Source organism: Thunnus albacares, chromosome 24 (genome assembly GCF_914725855.1).
Source record: "Thunnus albacares chromosome 24, fThuAlb1.1, whole genome shotgun sequence".
Classification (NCBI taxonomy): domain Eukaryota; kingdom Metazoa; phylum Chordata; class Actinopteri; order Scombriformes; family Scombridae; genus Thunnus; species Thunnus albacares.
Window position 1 is genome coordinate 9,156,604 of NC_058129.1, and position 23,130 is coordinate 9,179,733.

The following is a 23,130-nucleotide window of genomic DNA, read 5'->3' on the forward strand; positions in this document are numbered from 1 at the left end:
GGACTGTTGATGGGACAAAACAAGACATTTGAAAAGGTCAAAATGGGCTCTTAGAAATTATAATGGGCATTTTCAAAATATTCAGCAGCCTAATTCATTCTTAAAGACCCCACTATGAACTGGAGATTATTTGTTTGCCTATATTTAGAAATGAGATTTAAAAAATGGCACACAGACGTAGTGTAATAATAAATTTCCCTGCCTCAAGAACCTGGTCAGTCTTGTACAGCTGTATATGGTTTGAGAACCAATTTTGTTAAACGAAAAAAAAAGGTTTTGTAGAGAGACATATATTCCTCAAAGCAAAGCATCAAAACTATAATTGTTGGCAATAACATTGAAAAACTTCATCAATACCTGACCCAACCTGATGAAGATCTATCACTGCTGGTCACACCGAAACCTATTTCCGTATCTCTGCTGTGTCGCACTACTTTTACATTTGATCACAGAAAATTAAAGACCCAAGCTGTTCACTAAGACCTGAAATGCCATGTCAAGGTTCTTGTGGCCGTGCTGTGCTGCTGGCCCCGTAGCCGCAGTCTCTGCCAAGAGGGCAGCCGTTGCCCCTGGAGGGACGCCAGATTACAGTCGACTTCTGAAAACACAGCACAGCAGATTTTGACTGATGGCCATAATGAAAATGACGTTATAGCTAAAAAGCCCCTTTTTAAATCACTTGATTTAGATTCAGCCAGCTGGATGATTAGAAGTGAAGCCTGGATCCATATACAGATTCATCATTGTCAGTTTGCAAAGTTCCGTAGTCTTTTGCATTTACTGAAAACAAGGATATAAAAATAATTTATTGCAACCAACACAAGTGTTTTTATAACCGCATTATTTAAATTTATACCAGTAAAATGCTAATGAATTGCAGGACCCCACATCGTAATCCCTAATGTTGCATCAGTTGGTCGTATTCTTTAATTTCTTTAATTTTGTCTAAAATGGGACACAGCAGCGCTATAAACCAGTGGATACATGTGGACGACGTCTGTAGTACATCGGCCTCCGTGTTTGTAGTAAATAAGTAGCTAGTGGAAGGATTACGCTATTAAGTCTGCCACACACAGCGGGCCTCAAGTCATTAGTCATTTTAAAATAATGCATTTGTATCCACACACACACTGTGAAAACACTGCGTAAAGAGCTTCTCTCCTTCCTTCACTCTTTATCAGCTGGCACTAGACCAGCTGGCTCAGGTGCCTCACTATGGATACAGGGGGGGGTTTAAAAAAAGAGAGAGTAACGATAACATAGCAAAAGCCCCGATTCCTCAAATTGTGTGTGTGGTATGCGGGGAAGATTCACTCCGCTCTACAGTATGGCCATATATAGTCAGGCCTGAGGCACCGGAGCCCCTGCTGACCTGCCTCCCTGCCTGCTGTGCATCCATGGGGTGTGCCAAGACTGTGCCCACCAGTGTTTTTTTTTTTTTTTTTTTTCTCATATATGTCACATCCAGAGGTTTCATGTGCACGCGTGTGTGTGTTCATCCAATGGTTAAAATCTATGGTGAATTGTCTGGATGCTCTTTGGTGCAACGCCAGCACTCACTGACAATCCCCAGCGAGGTCATGTAGTCTCACCGGCACGGAGATGATTTTTATTAGGCTCATTTGTTGCTCTTGTAGATTATATGACAGGATGTTTTCAAAAGTAAAGACAGATTTCCTCCAGCAAGCGGTGTTACTAAAGCTAAGCAGCTCCCCCCTTTTCCTCGCTCCGTCCTCCATCTTCCTTTGTTTTCTCCCCCAAAAACCTTCAGGGCAGCCTCGCCCCTGCCCTCAGGACAAGAAGCTCTCTCCTCGGGGGGCTAGCTTCGCCTGACGGGCACACGGGGTGGGAGCTGCTGCCGTGGAGGGAGCAGAACCTCTCGTGCAATCTGTTAAATGCCTACCAGTGCCATATGGTGGTGAGCTAGGCTGGTGCTTACCTCAAGGCAGTGGTTGTCTGCGATGGAAGCGGCAAGGTAGTTTGAATGTTTGTTCAAAAATTACGAAAACGGGAGATTGTGGATTTTATAAAATAGGCTGGTGCTGGAATCTTTATGCAGTCTGCAAACAAGTGAAAGATGTTCTAGGTTGCTCTTAAAATGAGCGAGGAAATGATGAAGATGCCATTTAGCTGCATCAGCTCACCAGAAAGGGGGTAGAAGATGTTGTCTGTCTTCAGTTTAATCCTCATCGACCCTGCTGCTGCTTCTGGCTTTAGAGTGTCTTGACTCAGACCTGTAATAGAGCAAAGCCTTTTCCAGAGCTCAGCTGATGCTGGATCATTAAGGCATCAGTGTTGATAATCCAGTCTCTCGGTTGTTCAAATATCAATATTTGAGAGTAACTAAAAATCTGATAATGATGTTGTAACCAATATTCATTTTTAACATTTACATGACCGACATTTTTTTGGTAAGGGTCTCCCAAATGTAGTTGTTACAGTTGAACGATCAGTTCATCAGATATTTGGAAAACACACCTGTAACATCATTTGGTGACACTTATTATTTATTTTTTATTTAGTTATATTGTAGAAGAGTAAGCGTTGATACTAAACTGAGAGATTTCACACCATCTCCTTAATGTTTCTGGCTAAATTTTATAAGAAACGTGCCAGAACTATGTGTGATTTGTACATCATGTGTTTTGTTCCCAAAATAATCAATTGTGAGATTTTGATATGGCTGTAATATTGAAATGTTAGGAAAGTACATGGACCAGTGTAATTGAAAACGGTCAAAATGAGGGATGTACTTAAAAATCATGATTGTGGGATCTAGCAAAAACAATCGAGATTATCATTAAATATGTAGGAATGTAGCCTTTTGTCTGTTTTTCCAGCTGCATGAATAAAACAAATGACTGGATACTTGCTGAGCGATGGATAAGAAGCCATTGGTGGCCTTGTGGTTTCCTGCTTGGCTAATGAATGACTCTTGTATAGAGCTCATTGGTAAAGGTCCTGGGAGCCTGTTCGCTGATTGGCTGAGGAGCTTTTAGGTCAGAATCCGGGGGTGTTGAATGTGTCACCAGCTCTGCAATGGGGGCCGGGGTCTTACATTGTTTCACACACACTGAGAGCATGCAGGTTTGCAAATACATTCATTGTGTGTGTGTGTGTGTGTGTGTGTGTGTTGAAAGGCGTGATGTGTGAAACTTTTCAAGCTCAAGTGAAAGCTGTGAATATAAGACACACAAACACACGCTCCTCCACTCTGCATCCTCTCTAGCCGACGCTGTCCTCCATCTCTTTTTTTTGTGCCCATCTCCCCCACAGTGACCCTCTCCCTAATGGGTGTCACAAGACCCGCAACGTCCCCTGACTGTCCAAGCTGCCTGAACAAAACTCCCTGTGTCTTGTTGTCAGTGCGTGTGTGTGTATGTGTGTGCTTGCGCAAGCGTGTGCATGACACAGTCTATGTGTAGCTCATTGAGCCACCTCATTACCGAAGTGGGGTTGAGATGAGACACAAAGGCGCTGGCAGACAAGACAGTCTCTTGCCTGTCTCTCTCTCCAGTGCCTTTTTAGTTGACAGCTCTTTTCTCTTCAAGATCACTTCTCTTTAAGAAATTTCTTATTTTAATGTGGTAATGGGCTGCAACAAATGAGCCCACCCGTATATAATAGGCACACCGTATTCAAGGATGGGATTTTCTCAAGAGCAAATTCCTCATTTTCTTTATTTTTAGACCCTCTCAAGTTGTTCCCATTCATGCCACATGCAGTTGAAGCTCCTCTTCTAGTTTTTTATGTTTTATCAGTGACATCATACCAGAGCTAAGGCAGTGGGAATCCCACTAGCCACTTCACGTGCTTAAAAACCTGCAAATTAGCATGTGAAATACACATGCCTATCATACCCTTCAAGTGTTTTGCTGTTGTTAATTCCTGTTTTTAGTCATGAGGAAAGGCTCCGCCACACATCTTTGATCCTTTAGAGCAGCCAGCCACTGCACTGTGATCAATAGACGCACAGTCACATCAGCTGGCCTCCCCTTTCTGCCAATCTAGCCCTCTTCATGAGCAACAGCCAGATCTCTGGAGCCAGTTTTCTTTCTTTTGCTCATGCCATCTTATTCAGCCTTTCATGCGCACTTGCTCTTCCCATTTATGTTTTTGGTCTCTTTGAGTTGCGTTATCCTTCGCTTATCCCACTTTCTCTCCTCATCTCTTTCAGTCTTTTATTCTCCATCCGGTCTCATCGCTGTGTCTTTCTCACAGTGTCCACCTCTCCTCCTCCTCTTTGATTCCTCATCTTTTGTCACTTCCATCCTTACTTCTCCGGGGAGTGCTAGAGTGGAGGCATTAGGGCTGAGTGTGTGTGTGTGTGTGTGTGTGAGAGAATTGGGTCAGTGTGCTGGTATGCAGCAGTATAAAGTAGTAGAGCCCAGAGTGGCAGAACCCTGATTGATCATTTCTCTCCCCAGGACTGATGTGTGTAGGGGAAGTCATAGACTGAGGCGTGCATCTGTATGTGTAACCAAGTCTTGAAATGGACTTGTGTTTATACGACTGACTGTGTTTAAACTTACCGAAATATTGCGACAATAGTCCGACTCAGTGTGAGTCCCAGAGCCAGCAAGTGCAGCAGGTGAGCCAACTGTCAATCACAGCTGTCAATCAGCGACCACACAGCAGACATCAAAGCCTACTCTTCAGATCTTAATAACAGAGCCTGGCCTGAATCTAGCGATTGAGACCATAATAACTCATTGAAAATAATTATTGACTTTCCAGAGAGAAGTTGATGCTTCTTGAATGAGTCTCAGTTGGAGCCAGCGTCTAGTGGGCGTCGGTGGCATTGCACCTAACGGTACCCGGACCCGCCTGTTTATCACCTCCTGTCCACCCACCTACTCACTCTACCAGTTCATACGACACCTTAAATGTCCACATGACCCTGTGGGGGGGGACGGAGGTGGGGGTCATCCATCCCTCATTATCACAACTCTACCATCTAACACACACACACACTCGTCAGTGACCTTTTGAAGAACCGAACCATGGCACCCAGCCGTTCCCTCTCTCCCTCGCTGTGTGAACTAATAATATGAAACCGGAGTTTGTTTTGCACCTACATGGCTTGTTAGAAAGCATGTCGCTCAATTTCAGCGCTCTGTTGTGCAACGGCAGCGTGAGCCAAGAGTCTGTTGGGGAAAAACAGTAGGGTGACCTGGTTAGAAAGGCGGCCAGCCAGCATTTTGAAATAGTTGCTAAGTGTGATTGATTGTGCACTAATGTGAAAGATGTAGGGAGGGAGGGGTTCTTTGTGTTCTGGTCAATAAGGATGCAGTGGATACGAGCCTGGTGGAAAAGTGTATGGGAAACAGTACTCCCCCTTTGTCCACACCGACTCTGTGGGCAGACCACTAACGATACTGCTGAGCATTACTGCTCACTTCTGTTAAGTGAAAATCCACCCTAAAACATGAATCGCGGGTTTCTTAACTGTCACCTCGCACGGCTCTGTTTTTAATTTATGCACATTAAAATTCTGGATCACTTACGGTGAAACGTATTGTGACAGCACCTGAAGTGTATTTTCTTTAACTGGGGCACACTTTCTAGTAAATACATGCTCGTGAAATAATTCTCATTTTAATGGGACCCCTCATGTCAACACTCAGTTTAATAGTGCCGCCTGTTAGAGCCTCACTTGTCGAGTTTTCTAGCGTTGAGTGAGATTTGTTCTCTGCAGCATTATTAATTGAGCCCTTGTAGAATAGTATATTTTGTTTTAGGGTAGATTTGAACTTAATGTCTCTGGCTCTAAAGGCAGTAAGTCAGTCAGTGGTTTAGTGCTGAGCTGGAGAGAGGCCAGCAACACATCTGGCCATGGTTAAGAGGAGCTGTGATGGAGGAGTGGAGATGGAGGCCAGGGAGGGCTGAGTGATAGCTCAGTGCCTCAGATAACCCCTCCACAGCCACGCCTAGCTGGCTGCTTCAAGGGGCCCTTGTAGGACCTAGCCGCAGCCCTCCAGTGATCAACCTATGGTTCGTCAAGGGCCTCTGCAACAGGGGCCCGAACACAGGAGAGTCAGCCAAGTATGGAGAGGAAGTTGATGTCATGTGGTTGGTTAGTTCTGATGGGAAGTTATGATAGAGCCAAGTAGACTATATATTATTCTTTATATTTACAAGATTTGTTTTTAACATCTATCGCCAAGACCGGATCTTTATTCTTGATTCTTTCTTTACTCTGATCTCTCTCCATAAAACTCGAAGCCAAATGCTTATCTTATTTCACTCAAAAAACGCTTTGTTCGTGAGTTGGGGCATGTGACCAGTCTGCGTTTGAACATTTGAACATTTATGCCAACCTTTTAGACTCAAGTAATACCTGATTGTTAAGTCATACTTCGTAGAATTGAGTCCTTATTGGGGTTATTGCGTACAAACGTTGCTGGTGACGTGTTGGTTTTACACAAGAAATTCAACATGTCAGATGCTGCAATTCTTTTCTTCAACTATGCCCTGTGGGCTCTTACACTCTGCTACGCCCAATAATCATTTTTAAGTATCTTTGTGATTGAGAAGAGAGCATGATTTAGAACCCCGAGGGCTAGAAGTAGCTACCATTACCTATTATAACAAGTTGATAATACAGTAGTTAGGTATTTCATACCGAAGCCAAGCAGTGCCAGATCCATGTTTTACTCCAGTCAGGAGCCAGGTTTCACAGCCTGGTTGTATCTGTGTTAACCCATTAAGACCAGCAGAAAACCTTTCCCACTGATTCGAATGGGTTTGACCCATAAAGCTAAAGGTTTAATGCTTGAATACTGCTTATTGTTTAGTGCTTAGTGGGGCCAGCCCTTATATTGGCGTGGCTGATTTTATCAGTTAATTATAGCTTGTAATAGATACTGTATATGCTGTATCAGTGTATGTCTGTTGATGAGTCATGTTAGACTGTTGAACTGTAAAATATCTTCTCAGTCCATATACTTATCACAATTCTTTAGTAAACACATCTAACTGATCCTTATCAAAACATTTTATTATTATTTTGGGCTATAAAATTATGCTACGTGTTCATCTTTAGAGCTGCAATGATTGAGTGAATTGATTAGTCGATCGGAAATTAATCGCCAACTATTTTAATAATAAGTCGTTTTGAATTTTTTAAAAACATTTTTTAAAGAAAAAAAACTCAAAATACTTTGGGTCCAGCCTCTTAAATGTGGATATTTTCTGGTTTCTTTAGTCTTCGCTGATAGTAATTTGATCATCTTTGGGTTGAGTAGGGACCAAAACAAGACATTTTAGGTTGCATTACATTAAAAAGCAGCCTCTGGTCAGTCTGTTGATCTAAGTAAAGACATTTAAAGTTACAGCATTTTGTTTTCTACATCATATCATTTAGATTTTTTTGTAAAAACCTTTTTAAAATGGTTCATTTCCAGTTGTATTGAGAGTACAGTGGTGAGAATTGTGATGGATGTAATGTTGACCCTGGCTCTCTCTATCATTATGTCTGCCAGTCTTTCCTAGAATAACCTAATTTATAATAGATTTGTAGGCTCTATTAAGCAGACTTGGAAGTATCCTTACTTCAGTTTTTCAAAAACCTGTCAGTTTAATTTGTGCTGACTCACATCATGTGTAATTACTCATACAGTGTAGTGCCATCCCCAAAGCAATTGCTCAGTGTTTCCCTTGTTTTCAAGGACAGTGGGCGGATGGTGTGAGGAGATAAAAGGATGTCAAGAAGTCTGCGTGTAACCCAGGCACCCATCTCATTACTCATGTGCTAATGTTGTGTAACCCAGTTGTTTTGTGGTATCAAAATGCAATAACCTTGTGGCCTTGATAACCCCAACTCCAACCAGGAGCTGAGAGACTTCTGGGTTTATATGACTGTAAATCCTTCAGATACGCACCTCACGATATCCATTCCAAAGCACATACCTGTAAATCATCAATAAACCATAAACAGACATTTGTAGGCTGTCCATAGGTTTACACATGTTTATCCAGGCACTGTCCACAACAACATTGTAAGAATTAACAGCTTTGGTTTATTAACAGCCAAAAAAAAGACAGATTAATGGCTTTGTTAATGAGTTAGCTGTACCTCACAAAATATCTGTGACTAAACTCTAAGATCAAAGCAAGCTTTGTCTAAAAAGAAGTATTGATTTCTGAGTGAGCTGTGGTGTTAATAGATGGGGGTTGTCGGTGAGCAGAGACAGAATTGGCTTCATGCTCCGTCAATTCCAGACCTCATTTCTCTCTGTCCATTTTTAAGACTTTGGAAGAATCGTTCTCCCTTTGACACGGACGTACAGAAAAACAGGCTTTAAAGATGGAAACTTCTCTGCGTGTTTGGTTTGCCAGCTCTGTGTCGACTAGGTGATTAATGGGTTGTTAGAGCATTGCTTGGCTAAGAAATGTTTAGTCGATTAATTGGTCCTAATGAAACGATTGTCCAGTTAATGGATACGTCGATGGACTGAAAGTTAACAATCATTTGAGTCATTTATCAAAAACACTCAACATTCTCTGATTCTAGCTTTTCTAACGTGAGGATTTTCTGTGATTTATATAATTGTAAATTTAATGTAATTGTGTTTTGGACAGTTTGTTGGACACAAAACAAGGCATTTCAAGACACCACCTTGGACGCTGGGAAACATTTTAAAGCTAAATGTTTAATTGAGAAAAGAATTGGCAGATTAATCAATAATGTAAATAATTATTAGGTGCAAGGCTATTACTACTATATAGTTAGTGGAAAGTTATAATCACATGTTGTCACGTATTGTGGCATCGTAATATTATTCATGAATAAGTTTTGGTCTTCAGTCTCTCTGCATGACCGCATTCATCTGCAGAACGATAATGATTGTTTAGGAACAATTTGACTGATTTTTCCAGTTAAGTCAACTTGTTAAGTAATATAATTGAGAAGTCTTATAAGTCAATGCAAGTAGATTTTTTCAAAAAACTGAAAGACTCTCAAGTGAGGTTGACGACTTAGTTTCTCTTGGTTACACCTGTGACCTGTGAACCCAGCAAAGCAGACCGTATCAGCGCTAGCAGCCAGTACACGGGGTTCTGACAGCCATAATGTCAGCCTCAGTGTTGTTTTTGTAGCGGCGACCCCTGGGATCAAAGTGGAGAGGATTAAAGGCATTGTAAAGTGTCCCTCTCATCCCCCTCTCCTGCCCAGTGAAAGAGAGGGCCCCTAAGCCTGCATGGCTTTTATTGTCATAATCCATACAGTTTCAATTGACTATGGAATGCACTGGCTAAGATGATGGTGGTGGTGGTGGTGGTGGGGGGTGTTCACATGTGTGTCTGAGTTTGCGTGAATATGCTTTTACATGTGTCCTCCTGCCGCAACAGTGCAAGAGGTCTGCACAGTGTATTGATGTATGTGTGTGTGTGTTGCCGCAGAGACACAGCAGCAGTATCACTGCAGTGTTGCCCTAAAGAGAGAGAGAAGGGGAATACCCATACCCATTTGGACCGGCTCCCAAAAATGTCCCACGTTTTATCTCCTCTCGGGGTTGGGGGGTGCGAGGGAGGGGTTGTAGGCCTCTATTTCGGTCTTTTGTTTATGTAAGGAGTGGAAGTAGGGTGTTGGGAGAGCAGAGGAGTCTGGGAATGTTGGGGCTATATAGCTTGGGAATAATATGCTCATCTTTGGTATGTACTGTATATAGTAAGTTTAAGCAGGTCGTGGGATACATCATGAATACAATCCAAATTTTGTAGAGTACAAATTGTATATTTTAAATTTATTTAATTTAGTAGGAGAACACGCACTGGAATTACAAGTCTTTCTGTGTTTCTTTCAGTCACACACACACACGTGCGCTCACTTCCTTAATTCATTAATAATTACCCGGCTGACAGTTAATATGAGTTTGGATGAGTTTGCCGAGTCGAGTGTGAATGCTCACCTCTGTTCGGTCTCTTCGCAGGGACGACATGTCAAGACCGGACAGCTGGCTGCCATCAAGGTCATGGACGTCACAGAGGTAAGGCTGAACAATATATTGTTTCAGGACTGACGTCACAGTGAAATCATGTGCGGTAGCCTCTCTTTAAAGGACGCAAAGTAATAAGGCAAACACGGTACACGATACGAACCATTTTACTGCATGAGGGAAAGTGATTTGAGTATTTATGACTAGTTATGATTGATGATTGACAGAATTATGCCTAATCTAAAAGACAGTCACCATAATCCATTTGATAAGCAACATAATTTAGCCTGATTTAAACCACATTTGGTTACTGATTTCTGCCTTTCACAGTGTGTTTTTCCTGTGCTCCCAGTAATCTACAGATTAGTTATGTTAGGTGTTTTTGTTGAGCTTTATGTCACAACTTTTTTTTTTTTTTTGTTTACCCCCAATTTAATTTGAAATAGTGGAATGTGTAGTGAAAAAATGGTGAGCATATCAGCTATAGTCAGATGTGAAATTTAGGGAACATAATACTTAGTGTTTGCTCTTATTGTCTGGTTGATATTAAAATCTGTAGACATTCCTTCAGATCTGACGTCTAAATGTTTCTGAGCTTACAGAAGAGAAAATGACATGCTCTGTAATGACTCCTTACCCCCATAATAAACAGCAGGGGGAGGGGAGAGGCAACAAGATGCTTTTTGAGTGAAGTGCGTCATTTCGCGGGCCAGCAGGCTGCCCTCAGCTGTGGGAGGTCCCGTCTGCAGATGAGAGAACGCACACAACCACACATGCTCGTATGCAGAAACACAAAGCAGCATATTTCAGAGTGGCAGCGAAGGCCAAGCAGGGCCAACCACCCACACGGCCGTAATAACGATGGAGGAATCTGGGCGTAATCGTACTGTACTCGCACGCGCACACGCACCATTAACAGACCTCTCACTGGTGACTTATGGATTGGATCTTCCCCGATGGAGCAAAGTCTGAAATCACCAGCTAAATTTCACCCGTGCGTCAATACCCTTATAAGGACACATTTACCACTATTATGTCCCACATATTCTCAACGCACCCTGGCAGTAGTGATCGTCGTAAAACTGGAATAGGCTAACGCAGCAGCAGATAGCCTATATGCCCTGACTTGCCTGCTGCCGCTCCTCACATAACCCCTACGTCACAATGAGTCAGAATTACACAGTGAGCTGATTTGTTATCATGTCTAACCAGCATAGAAAGTATTGCCCAACTGTTTCCTGTTCTAACACTAGGTGTGCCCTCTAGACACAGTAACTTACAGACTTTTGTTGAACGGAAATCATTTGTCACATAAAGCAGATGCCTGCGCATGTACAGATCAGTGCTACACTCACTGTTTCTCTTTTTTAAAGTGACATTAAGTGATATTGAGTAGCTGCTGTAAACTTCTCAGGCAGCTATCAAAACACAACGTCAAGATTTTTTATTACCTGCACATGATTGAACGGTTCATTTATTGCCAGCACCTTTTAAACTGATAAGCTTACTTACTTGTAGACCTCACACAGTGAATTTTAAGTCAGTGTGACTGATTTAATTTGTAAGCATTAAGTATGCTAATGCATTACCAAGACGAATTTAAATTAGGATTGCATTGACTACACTCTGAGAGGTGTTAGTATAGACTGTGAGCATGTTATTTCAGCCTGTATTCAACCAGAGTGTTTAAGTTAGAGATACAAGCTCATTAGAGCTGAAACAACCAGTCAATCAGTCTATTTTCATCAATGATTATTCGTTTAAGTTATTTTTTTCAAGCAGCACTTGAGGGGATTTGCTGCTTTTCTTTGTCTTATGTGAAAGAAAATCTTTTGGTTTTGGACGGTTGGTCAGACATAAAAATTAATTCTATGACGACACCTTAGGCTTAAGGAATTTTTTCTGACATTTTATAGCCTAGATGATTAATTGATGAATTCTATATTAACTGATAATGAAAATAATTGCGGCCGTAAACCTCACCGTCGCTCACTAAAAAGAACATAAGTACCTAGATAGAGAATATATTCTTTCAGATATTCCATTACTTAACCTGCAAATTAGTTTTTTATTTTACACAACCTCAAAGTGTTTTGATCAGACTTCGGTCATGAAAGAACGTAGCTGGTTTTCCTTCTCTAACCGCTACCTGATCGTCACTACGATTAAGTTCGGCCATGTTGCGCTCTGGTCTGTCCTGCCTGTAGAGCTCATCCACAGACACGCTGGCCTGTCCAGTGTCACTCTGACCTACATTCTCATCCCTGCTCCACATTCTCAAATCCAAACACTCCTCTCTCTCTCTCTTTCTGCCGCCATATAGGCCTAAAGCTAAAAATGAATGCCTTTCCACTTTGAGTCTCTATTTTGTGATATATTAAAAGCATTTTCCAATCCTCTGGTATAGAGCTGACTGGATGATTTGGGCGCGTAGTGGCTTTGTCCTTGTTTGTGTAGCTGCTGTGTACTCCTTTTCGACTGTCTGGCAAAGGCCGAGTTTGTTTGTGCAATTTGGGAGCCGACATTTAAAGACTTAAACATCACATGAGCTTGGGTTTTTTTTTTTTTCCTCCAAAATATACAGTATTATGTAGCTTTTAATGACAGAACATGTTGGCTAAATATCTGTTCTGCGTTCATTTTGAGCTGCTTACAGATTTGTTTTACATATGTTGGCGAAGACATAAAAACAGAACCTTTCCATTCCTTGAAGTCCATCTCTTACAGCGAATTGTATTTTATTTGTCTTGTATTACATCTTCTTTAATTGAGTATCATGCCTGACCTATAGACACAGATTAATAACCTCTCATGTGTATGTATTGTACATTGAGACATTGTTTTCCCTCATATCCTCTGTGCCGTCATTTGACCAAAACTCCCCTCCTCCGCCTCTGACACACATCACCATATGATTGTGCCTGTCTTTCCCTCACCATGTGACTTGTGGCAGCGAGGCTTTCGCAGTCGGGAGTGTGATAATCCAACAGCTGCACAGCAGAGAGGGGTAGATGTTGGGGGGAGGGAGGATCGGGGAGGGGGGGGGGGAGCGCACAACAGAAAGGCTTACGTCAACTCAAACGAGTCATGCAGCAGCAGTATGGCCACCTGCATAGACAGCCAACTGCCATTTTACTATATAGGTGATGCATGCACACCAAATACTGTGACGTAATATGCACACATTGCATCACATTTCTCTTAATTTCACTACATTTAGCTGCTTTGCGTCCTGGTAATTAAAATAAAACCACTCTTAATAAATGTAGTCTGCAGTGATAATACTGTGCAACAACCCCCCGCCTTCGGTTTCTATACCCCTCCTCCCACTGTACTTTCTATAGGAGAGGCCATGTAACCATAAAGCAAACCACTGCCGGGCTGATCCCTGCATGTGTTCAATTAGTATGTCACTGTTAATCATTGTCAAGTCGCTATCGGGTGCTTGCAGGGAGTTAGCACCGCAGCTAGCTCTGACCTTTTTGTGAAGGCGTGACGCCGGACAGGTTGCGCGTCTTTCACTTGCACTAAAAGGCCATTTCCAACAGAGACTAAACGCTGCATTCAAGCTACATCTGGCAGTGGATTTAGCTTTTTTTAAACTCTGGATAAACCCACTGATTTCCCAGTTTGCCTGCAGGGCCTGCGTGTGTAATTATCGTCTCTGATTTTAGGTTACGTTTGATTATTAAGTGCATCCAATTAATGCTGATTTATTAGTCTTCCGTTGAGTGATCCAACACCCAGGATGCATATTTTAAAGTGTCAAGTCAGTGACAACAACTCTATTTAGGATAATGTCAGTGTGAATCTAATATATATCTGTGGAGGATTTGCCATCAATCTAATGTATATTTAGTGTTTTTAAAACGGATTACAGATAATGGCTACTGTACACATCAACTCACAGTGAGACTCACTCATGCATCATTAATTCCTAAACAAAGGAATCATTTGCCAGTAGATGGACTACTTATACTGCATTGTTAGGTAGTTGAGTCCTAGACAAACGATGACTAAGTGCCTGGTCAGGCCCCACTGAAACAGCATCAGGGCGTTGTCACATAGCTTGACACTTTCTATGACCCCAAGTATGGAAGTGAATTGCTTTGCGAAATGTTGCGCAAGGCCAAACGATGACACACACTAATTATTGTATTGAGGATTTGATGAAGATTTTCCAGTGTGAAATACCTACTTTTTATAACTCTGTATCGTGTGGGTGTGTTTGTTTGTGTTTCAAGGATGAAGAGGAGGAAATTAAACTGGAGATCAATATGCTGAAGAAGTATTCCCACCACAGAAACATAGCCACCTACTATGGTGCTTTCATTAAAAAGAGCCCCCCGGGACACGATGACCAGCTATGGGTAAGTCCTCAAATCCATTCAAGAAATTAATGTTGAGTAAGAAGTATGGAAGGAAGAAAATATGGAGCAGCCATGCTTATTCGTATTTTCCTAAGCCCTATATCATCTCATATTTTTCTTTTCTCCCTTAAGCCTCTTGTCTTTTCAATTTTCCTTTTAGTTACTACCTTCTACTGCGGTGTCCTTAAATATAGGCAATGTTTACTACAGTCACATATTCAGAAAGTTATTATTTGGTCAGATATCATGGACTTATCCTCTGATATATTTTGTATTTTTTGTGTAGTTGGTGATGGAGTTTTGTGGAGCTGGTTCGATCACCGACCTGGTAAAGAACACCAAAGGGAACCAGCTGAAGGAAGACTGGATCGCATACATCTCCAGAGAGATCCTCAGAGTGAGCACCTCTCCTCTCCTCACCTCTCCTCTCCTTTTTTCTCTGTCTCCATCACTCATGTCTTCTGTCTCTCTATCTTCCTCAGGGTCTGGCCCACTTGCATGCCCACCACGTTATCCACCGTGACATCAAGGGTCAGAACGTCCTGTTGACTGAGAATGCTGAAGTCAAACTAGGTGAGTTATAACACAGTTTTTTTCCATGTGTTTGCTACATTTTTCTCAGATAAAGAAGAACTATTATCAACTTAAAGCCCCTTTACACTGCATGATTCTGTCCCAGATGAAAGTTGGGTGAAATACCTATGACTCTAAGTATGGAAGTGAGAGAAACATGGTGAAATCTTTGGTGGTCAATCAAAAAAACCCACAATGTGACTGCTACTACAACACACATACAAACCAACCAGTGTACACTGGTGAGCTGCCATAACGCTGCTGCTAAAAATGCTGGTCAAAGTTTGTGTATTTGTTTTTTTTTTTTTCATTTTCATAACAAGAGAGTGGTGCAGATACATGACATAAGTTGATGACATGTCTGATTTCATCAGGGGTTTTTTTCCACTTACATCACAGCACTACGATTCACCTGGGATTCTTTGCACAATCTGATATGTCTCAATATTGATCTTGTCTGGTCTGTTTCCACAACGGGAAGGACAGCTCATTTCATGTGACTGCTGCTGTGAAATGAAATTATTCACTTGCCTTTACATTTAAACCACTTCTCTTTTTTCATGTAACTTACAAAAAAAGGTAGTGACAGCATGAAATCAACACTAGACTCCAACAGTCCTTATTGGCTGGTGATCAGTGTACTCTGAAATTAAAGCATAGAAGAAATAAACAACTGGAAATAAAGATTTCATTTAATGTTTTTGTTTAACACAATTAAATCTAAATTTTTTTGACTCATCAAAGTAGCCACCTTTTACAGAACAAGCAAACACACTTGTGGCATTCTTTCTACAACGGAAATCAAATATTACTCGGAAAATTCCCCCAAATGTGTTAGAGGTGCAGGTTGTTTTGCTTTCGCCCTTCTGTCCAGTTCATCTCAAACCAGCTAAATGGGGTTTAGGTCAGGACATCTCATCTTTTAAGATAATTCTGACAGCGTGGAGGTATGTTTTGGCTCATTATCTTGCCGTAGGATGAATTCTGAGCCACTAGGCGTAGACCAGAAGGTATTGCGTGACTCTGCAAAATGCTGTGGTAACCCTTTTTGTCCAGGGTGTCAGTCACTCTGGATCCAGACCATCACGCTTCATCCTCCAAGTTTTTATGCAGACAGAGGGGTTTGTAAGTAATCAACAAAAGTTGGGACATCTGTAGGAATTTTTTTGCATCAACTGTCAAGATGTAATTTATGTCCACTGCTGCAGAAAAGCTGGAGCAATGGACATAAATAAGTTGTTTTTTGTTAACCCATTACTTGATCCCTAAAAAGGCCTGTTTATAACTGAGGTTTACATTATTTTTCAGTTTTTGGTTATCTAAACTTTTTTTTCACCTCTGGCAGATTACTGCTTACCTTGCTACCATTTAAGGTTATTCACTGGACTTTGCTTAAATGTCAATAAAAACTGAAATAATGGGGGTGTTCTAAAACTTTTGACTGGTAGTGTATATCAAGAGGTAATTACAGAATTTAAACTCACTGAATGGCTATTTCCTAAAAAATGTTGACCATAAATAGAATCAAAAACCAAGTTTGATTTCATGAAAATCTTTAGGATGATAACTTGAACTTTTTAAAGTTGAATTTCTGTCATAGCAACAGAGCTCTTCAGCTGTGACTGATCAAGCATAAAAAAGTGATGACTTGGCCTCCAGGCTTATGGGGAGTGCACAGGAAAGCATAAAAAAAAGCCCCCAGTCTCTCCTGAAATTAATATTTAACTTTGAATCGAGTCTTAGAACATGAACGTACAACACTTAACACACTGTGGTCACCCTCATTACTCTCTCCAGTGGACTTTGGCGTGAGTGCCCAGCTGGATCGGACAGTGGGGAGGAGAAACACCTTCATCGGGACTCCCTATTGGATGGCCCCTGAGGTCATCGCTTGTGACGAGAATCCAGATGCTACATACGATTACAGGGTAAGACCCTCCGCTCCCTGTTTTACTAAAAAAAACTGACATTAAGCTGTTGTGTAAAGCAGGTGTAGTGTACCTGTGAACACCTCCATTTAGCTGAGCATGTGTTCTTGTCGTGGTTTTGATTAATGGGTGTTTTCTCCTCTTGCAGAGTGATCTGTGGTCTTGTGGTATCACAGCTATTGAAATGGCTGAAGGAGCACCACGTGAGTGATAGTTGTTGTTTCAGTTAATAATTTCGTGTTTGCTCAGTCTCTTGAATTCTCATCGATGTACGTGTGTGTGTATTCTTGCAGCACTTTGTGACATGCACCCCATGCGTGCACTCTTCCTTATTCCAAGAAACCCCCCTCCTAGGCTCAAATCAAAAAAATGGTGAGTAACACACATAATGGATGTGTTCTGTGTACATATGAGTATTTGTATTCTGTCCAATCCTCTTTTTATTAATCCTGACATGTCAATTAGTCTTTAATATTTTATGTATGGATTTTAGTGTAGATTTAGTTTTTATCTCTGACCTCAGAACAGGCAGCTACAAAGGCTTGAATCCAGAGCTTCTCCTCTGTGACTTGCTGCTGAGCTGAACATCTGTGGTACACCTGCTCTGGCAGGCTCAGCCTCTCCTGGCACACACTGCAGCGCTGCAGAAAAGACTCTCTGAGTAACCAGTTCAGAATTTTCTTTATAGAAACAGACATCGCGGTATTAAGACACATATATATGGGTCCTACATTATTCTTGGCCCTATCTAGCATAAAATAATAGATTGTTTTACTGTTAGGTCATTTCATCTTTTTTATTTGTTTAATTAGAAGTGAATTGAACCCAAATCCTAATGGCAGCAGGTGCAGTTTTGATGATTTCATTGTACTACACCTCATATTTCAGAGTTTTCATGGTATATATGTAGTGAAAGGTTCAATGCTGCCTGTCCACATGTATAAACATCACTTTACACCGAGAAACCAAAGGCCCTTGTCATGTTGTTGTGTTTCTGAGACACAAAGAGAGGGAGTACTGTTAGGACTGATTTGTGATTTGGAGTCGGAGCATGTTTGCAGAAACGTTTTACTCCAAGATCCTTGGATGCACTTAGTCCTTGTGTGGCAGAAATATCTGTCTGGCTCCCGCTGTCTCTTCTAATATATTTCACCCTCTCTGTCATGCATTGTTTGTCTTCCTCCACAACCCCGACAGGTCCAAAAAGTTTTTCAGTTTCATCGAGGGCTGTCTGGTGAAGAACTACACGCAGCGCCCCCCAACAGAGCAGCTGCTGAAGCACCCCTTCATCCGAGACCAGCCCAACGAGAGGCAAGTCCGCATCCAGCTCAAAGACCACATCGACCGTACCAAGAAGAAGAGGGGAGAGAAGGGTGCGTCTGTCTTACTCTGCTTCTTTTATGTTATTGTTACCAAAAGTTATATGATCTATGTAGTTTGTGGTGTGTTCATAACCGTGGTGAGTGAGTTATACATTTCTCCATGTGCAGATGAGACTGAGTACGAGTACAGTGGCAGCGAGGAGGAGGAAGAGGATCCCCCGGAGCAGGAGGGAGAACCCAGGTATGGTCTAGTAGTCATAGCGTGTCCTAAAACCATGTGGTTCTACTTATTGGAAGGCATTTTAAACTGAGCTCAGTGTCTTTCGAATCTAATCCTTCTGTCCTAATTTGTCCCGTCATCCAGCTCCATTGTCAATGTGCCAGGTGAGTCAACTCTGCGCCGTGACTTCATCCGCCTGCAGCAGGAGAACAAGGAACGGTCAGAGGCGCTCCGCCGCCAGCAGCTCCTCCAGGAGCAGCAGCTGCGAGAGCAGGAGGAGTACAAGCGCCAACTACTGGCTGAGAGGCAGAAACGCATTGAGCAGCAGAAGGAGCAGAGGAGGCGGCTGGAAGAGGTAGGATGATTGTTTTGGTCACGGAGCTCTCAGAGAGATGATGTTGGCAAGCTAAAAGATGAGACTGCTGAAAATCATGTTTTGATCATGAAATTTTGACATTTTTTTGGTGTATTGCCCCATAGCAACAGAGACGTGAACGGGAGATGAGGAGGCAACAGGAGCGTGAGCAACGTCGCCGGGAGCAAGAGGAGAAGAGGCGCATCGAAGAGATGGATCGCAGACGTAAAGAGGAGGAGGAACGCCGGCGGGCCGAGGATGAGAAGAGAAGGAACGATCGTGAACAGGTTAGCTTATAAACATTTTTTTCTTCTTCTCCTTTCAAATGCACAAAGTAAGAATTTCCTAAGGGCTCCGGTAGACTAATTTTGAAATTGTCTGTCCGTCCACACCAGAAGGTGGAGTGTGTATGTCGTGGTGAAGAGGTGATGCTGGTCAGTGAGATCCAAAATGCAGACAACATGCGCTGTAGCTGTGCTAAGGTTTACATCTAATGATTTTAAGAGGAAGACTATTTAGAACCGACCCCAGAGCTGTTTTCACAAAAACAACAAAACAGCAAAAGATGTTAGTTCTTTAAAACAAATAAGGAGATAGAAGGGAGACACAACTCTGCGAGTACTGTATACATTGCTAAAATGTATCTTAACTCTGTGTGAATGAAAGTGAAGCTGTGGGAAAAAAACAACTTGGTAGATCTTTGTGCATTCAGGAAGATCATTTACGATCAATTTCACGGACGCACACCCAAAAATCAGACATAGACGCTGGATGTAAAGCTGGACATCATATCTTTACTATTGATTACTAACTACAGCGGCTGCTTTGCTTTGATTGACAGGAGTACATCAGACGTCAGCTGGAGGAGGAGCAGAGACACCTGGAGATGCTGCAGGAGCAGCTGCTCCGTGAACAGGCCATGTTGCTGGTCAGTCACACACATACACCTCATGTAAAACCTACAATATATTAACACTGTGTCTTTCCTCCTTTCTAAGGTGCCTGTTAGAGATGCACTAAAGTTATTCACATCAGGATCAGCATTTCAGTAACGACTTAGTTCCTAATCAAGAATTTAATTTCAAGGCATAACATAATTTGAATTTTGTTAATATAAATTATTGTGGGCATCACAGTAAATTACTTTAACCCTTTAATACTGTTAAAAATATGAATTATATTAAGACTGAAACTACCAACATGATAATGATAAAGTGGTTCACTAAGTGGTTCAGTCGGAGTTCATGTTTTGACTAAACTATTCATATTCTAGTGACATGATTATGAATGAAACCCTTGTAAGATTTGCCCAGTGATTTAAAAACTGGGAGACAATTTTACCAGTTTATATCTGAAACATTTAAAGCTCTCAGGAAATCCTCCACAACAAATCTTTGTTTCTAATAGGTGTGTTTTGTTGTGTATGAAGAAATGAGAAAATGAGAAGAAATGTTCTTTCATTGTATCAAGATTTGTCATTTTATCCTCTTTTTTTTTTTTTTTAAATCACATTTTGCATTATTTCAACATTTTAACATTCATTTAATATTTTATGACATTCAATGTGTTCATGTAAAAGTTTGAAATTGTGTGACTTTTCATAGATTTCCAAAACTACACAACACAAGTTAAAAATGGTAAAACCGGCAAATGAAGTGACAAATGATGCCAAAGTCTGTCTGTATGAATGTGTTTTTGGGGAAGGATTTAAAAGATGGCACTGATTTTAAGTCAGCTTTAGTATGTCAGGCTGATGGTCGGTTGCCAGCTCTCCCGTCTCTTCTCACCACCTTGAATCAACCCCACACTCTGCAATAGGAGTTCAAGTGGCGGGAGCTCGAGGAGCAACGCAAGGCCGAGCGACTCCATAAGCGGCTGCAGCAGGAGCAGGCTTACCTGCTGTCGCTCCAGCACGATACCAAACAGCAGCCTGGCGACAAGACCAAACTCCTCTCAGACCATAGCAAACCTCCACAGACCTCCACCCTGCCCCCTGACAGAGTCCTCACCACAACCCCACAAGCTCAGGTCCTTGACAGTGCTGTCTCTGTAGCGAGAGGTGCTCACGAGTCCCTCAGAGGCCTTCAGACAATCCCCTCTGACAGCACGAAATCCCAGGCAGCGGTGCCAGAGAAGACTGACTCTGATGAGACCTGCACCAGCCAGCTCTCAGACTCCCCCAGTCCCAGCCCCCCTCAGACCGAAACCCCTACTGACTCTAAACCTCCCCAGGCAGAACATTTGGAGCCCGATAGGCCCGCCGAGCCTGTCAGTCATCCTCCTCAGCCTATCAGAGAGGTGAACCTCCTCCTCGGCTCTGACTACCCCGCTGCCTGCTCTTTCCAGCTGCTTCTTGCTTGTCTTCACACAGCCTCAGTGGCCATGGTGATAGAGGTGGTGCGAGCAACAAATAACAGTTCTCTTTAGTTACATTCGATTCATATTTGCTTCCCTTAAGCCTGCATGAAAAGATCAAGATGGGTCACAAAATGAAATCTATAGACAAAAATGCAGAATAAATTCTAATTCTCACTGGGTTCGGACAAATGCTGCGTAGTGTGTTCAGTTGTGGAAGCTGTGGTGTTATCCCAAAGCAGTAACTAATTTGTTAGAATGCAGGCCCACTCAGACAGGCCCTTTGTATGAGACAAGTAGGGGGTACGGTGGAGAATGGAAAACCACAGGCTCGCAACCACCAGCAACCAGCCTTTTTTATGTCCTGAATAAAAAAAAATAAAAAAAACGGAGCTGTTTTCCTCCACACTCTCTCTCTCTCTCTCGGCACTCGTTCTCACTTGCACTGTTGCTAGTCTCCCTTGACTACTAAAACCAGTCGGATGTCTGAAATGTTTTCGCCTTCATTTTCACTTGAAGCTGGCTGAGCAAGAGAAAGAGAAATAGTCAGTTTTTAGGTTTGCGACAGAGTGGAAATAATTAGCAAGGCTCCATTTCCAAATAATGTTATTTTCCCCCATTAAAATAAAGATCCTTGCTTAGATCATCTTTTAGGCTTTTGTCCCTCATAATTTTTCAGAATCAAACTTTCAACGATAGTCTATTTGTTCATGAGTTCTCCTTTCATCCATTTTTTTTTTAGAGGGTTTTCTCTCTAGAACAATAAAATACCACAAGTGTTCGTATTTTCTCTTGATCTTGGATGGCCGACCTGTGAAATTCTTCATTAATGCTGTTTTGACTCTGTCAATGTGTGTGGACTGGGTCGTTGCATGTAGACGGCCAAACTAACATGCAGGACACCCGAGCAGTGTCATCAACCAGAGCTGTTTCGTGTCATTAACAACGATCTTCTTTCCCACCATTTATGAGTCTAATATTGTTTTCAAGGATGTTAAAAAAAAAAAGAGTCCTGTCTCCAACTCTGTGTGTGTGTCTGTACGGCTGCCTCGAATGGCCTTCAAGCATGTTTTTAATATCATCGTCACCAGTTGTCTTGATTGTTGATCTTTGTCAGTCGAATATGAAGGTCTCTGAGTATGACAAATGATTCTTAATGGACCTTTTTTAAAATGTGAAAAAACAAGGAGATGGGAACCATTTTTTAAACAGGAAAGAAATCCAAAACTTAAAATCTGTGCATAGTCTACTGAACGGTAGATGTGACTTCCAAGAACATGCACTCATCATCAGGCCATGAGGTATTTCACGGTCTATTTATCTTGAACTTTAGAAGTGGTTCCCTTCTACTTGATTTTCTTGCTTTCTCTATTTTAGTTTGGTCACTGACCCTCACTCCATCTTTTGTCCTGTGCGATTCCCTCATCCCAGGCCGACGAGCGGTACCGTAAGAACATTCAGGGCTCCCCTCAGACTGCCCCTCCTCCCAAGCAGCCCCCTTTGCCTCCCCGCTCCTCTGAACCGTTCTCCAATGGCGGCTCCTCCGAGGCCTCCGCCATGCACCGACCCATGGAGCCTCAGGTAACGCCTTCCTCCTTCCTCGTCCCTTTCCTCTTTCTCCTGTCGCTCTCTTCCTCACCTTCCTCACAGCTGGATTCGTGTATTCACACAAAGAGCGAAGCAACAGCAGGGACAGTTCTGGGTCGGAAGGGTGCTATCATGTATCTGGATGTGTCCGCCAAATATCTGCAAGCACCAGCTGCTGCGAAAGAAATTAGATTAGATTTAGATTACTTTTGAGTTTTTAAAAATTCAATGAGAGGATTTTATATTGACTGTATCTCACTTCAGTGCAGTGGGTTGAAGTGCAGTTAATATATCTGAATCCTAAGTCATTTTAAAACTATCTGGACTAGCACCATATAGTTTTGAAGCCCTCTGGGTAAGAAGAAGAAAATAGTGTGTTATTGTGTGTTTGGATGAATTTTCTCACTGTGACACCTTTTCGATTTCTCCAGTTGTTTTCTGGCAGTTGACTCTCACAAGAAGTCACCATTATAGGTATTTCA

At 42.1% G+C, this 23,130-nt stretch overlaps 1 protein-coding gene across 23 annotated transcripts in view; it reads left to right on the top strand.

Moving 5' to 3' along the window:
• LOC122976788 (mitogen-activated protein kinase kinase kinase kinase 4-like) overlaps positions 1-23,130 on the top strand; it is a 40,939-nt gene that overhangs the window by 2,983 nt on the left and 14,826 nt on the right. For 17 of the 23 annotated variants that reach the window (XM_044345445.1, XM_044345446.1, XM_044345458.1 and 14 more), the window contains exons 3-16: positions 9,933-9,989; positions 14,183-14,308; positions 14,595-14,705; positions 14,791-14,881; positions 16,679-16,809; positions 16,958-17,012; positions 17,103-17,181; positions 18,007-18,182; positions 18,300-18,372; positions 18,496-18,706; positions 18,832-18,993; positions 19,548-19,634; positions 20,525-21,004; positions 22,493-22,642. In XM_044345445.1, coding sequence (XP_044201380.1) covers positions 9,933-9,989; positions 14,183-14,308; positions 14,595-14,705; positions 14,791-14,881; positions 16,679-16,809; positions 16,958-17,012; positions 17,103-17,181; positions 18,007-18,182; positions 18,300-18,372; positions 18,496-18,706; positions 18,832-18,993; positions 19,548-19,634; positions 20,525-21,004; positions 22,493-22,642 — 1,989 coding nt within the window. The remainder of the gene's footprint in view (positions 1-9,932; positions 9,990-14,182; positions 14,309-14,594; positions 14,706-14,790; positions 14,882-16,678; positions 16,810-16,957; positions 17,013-17,102; positions 17,182-18,006; positions 18,183-18,299; positions 18,373-18,495; positions 18,707-18,831; positions 18,994-19,547; positions 19,635-20,524; positions 21,005-22,492; positions 22,643-23,130) is intronic. The other 6 variants (XM_044345469.1, XM_044345462.1, XM_044345463.1 and 3 more) reach the window with 1 other exon arrangement.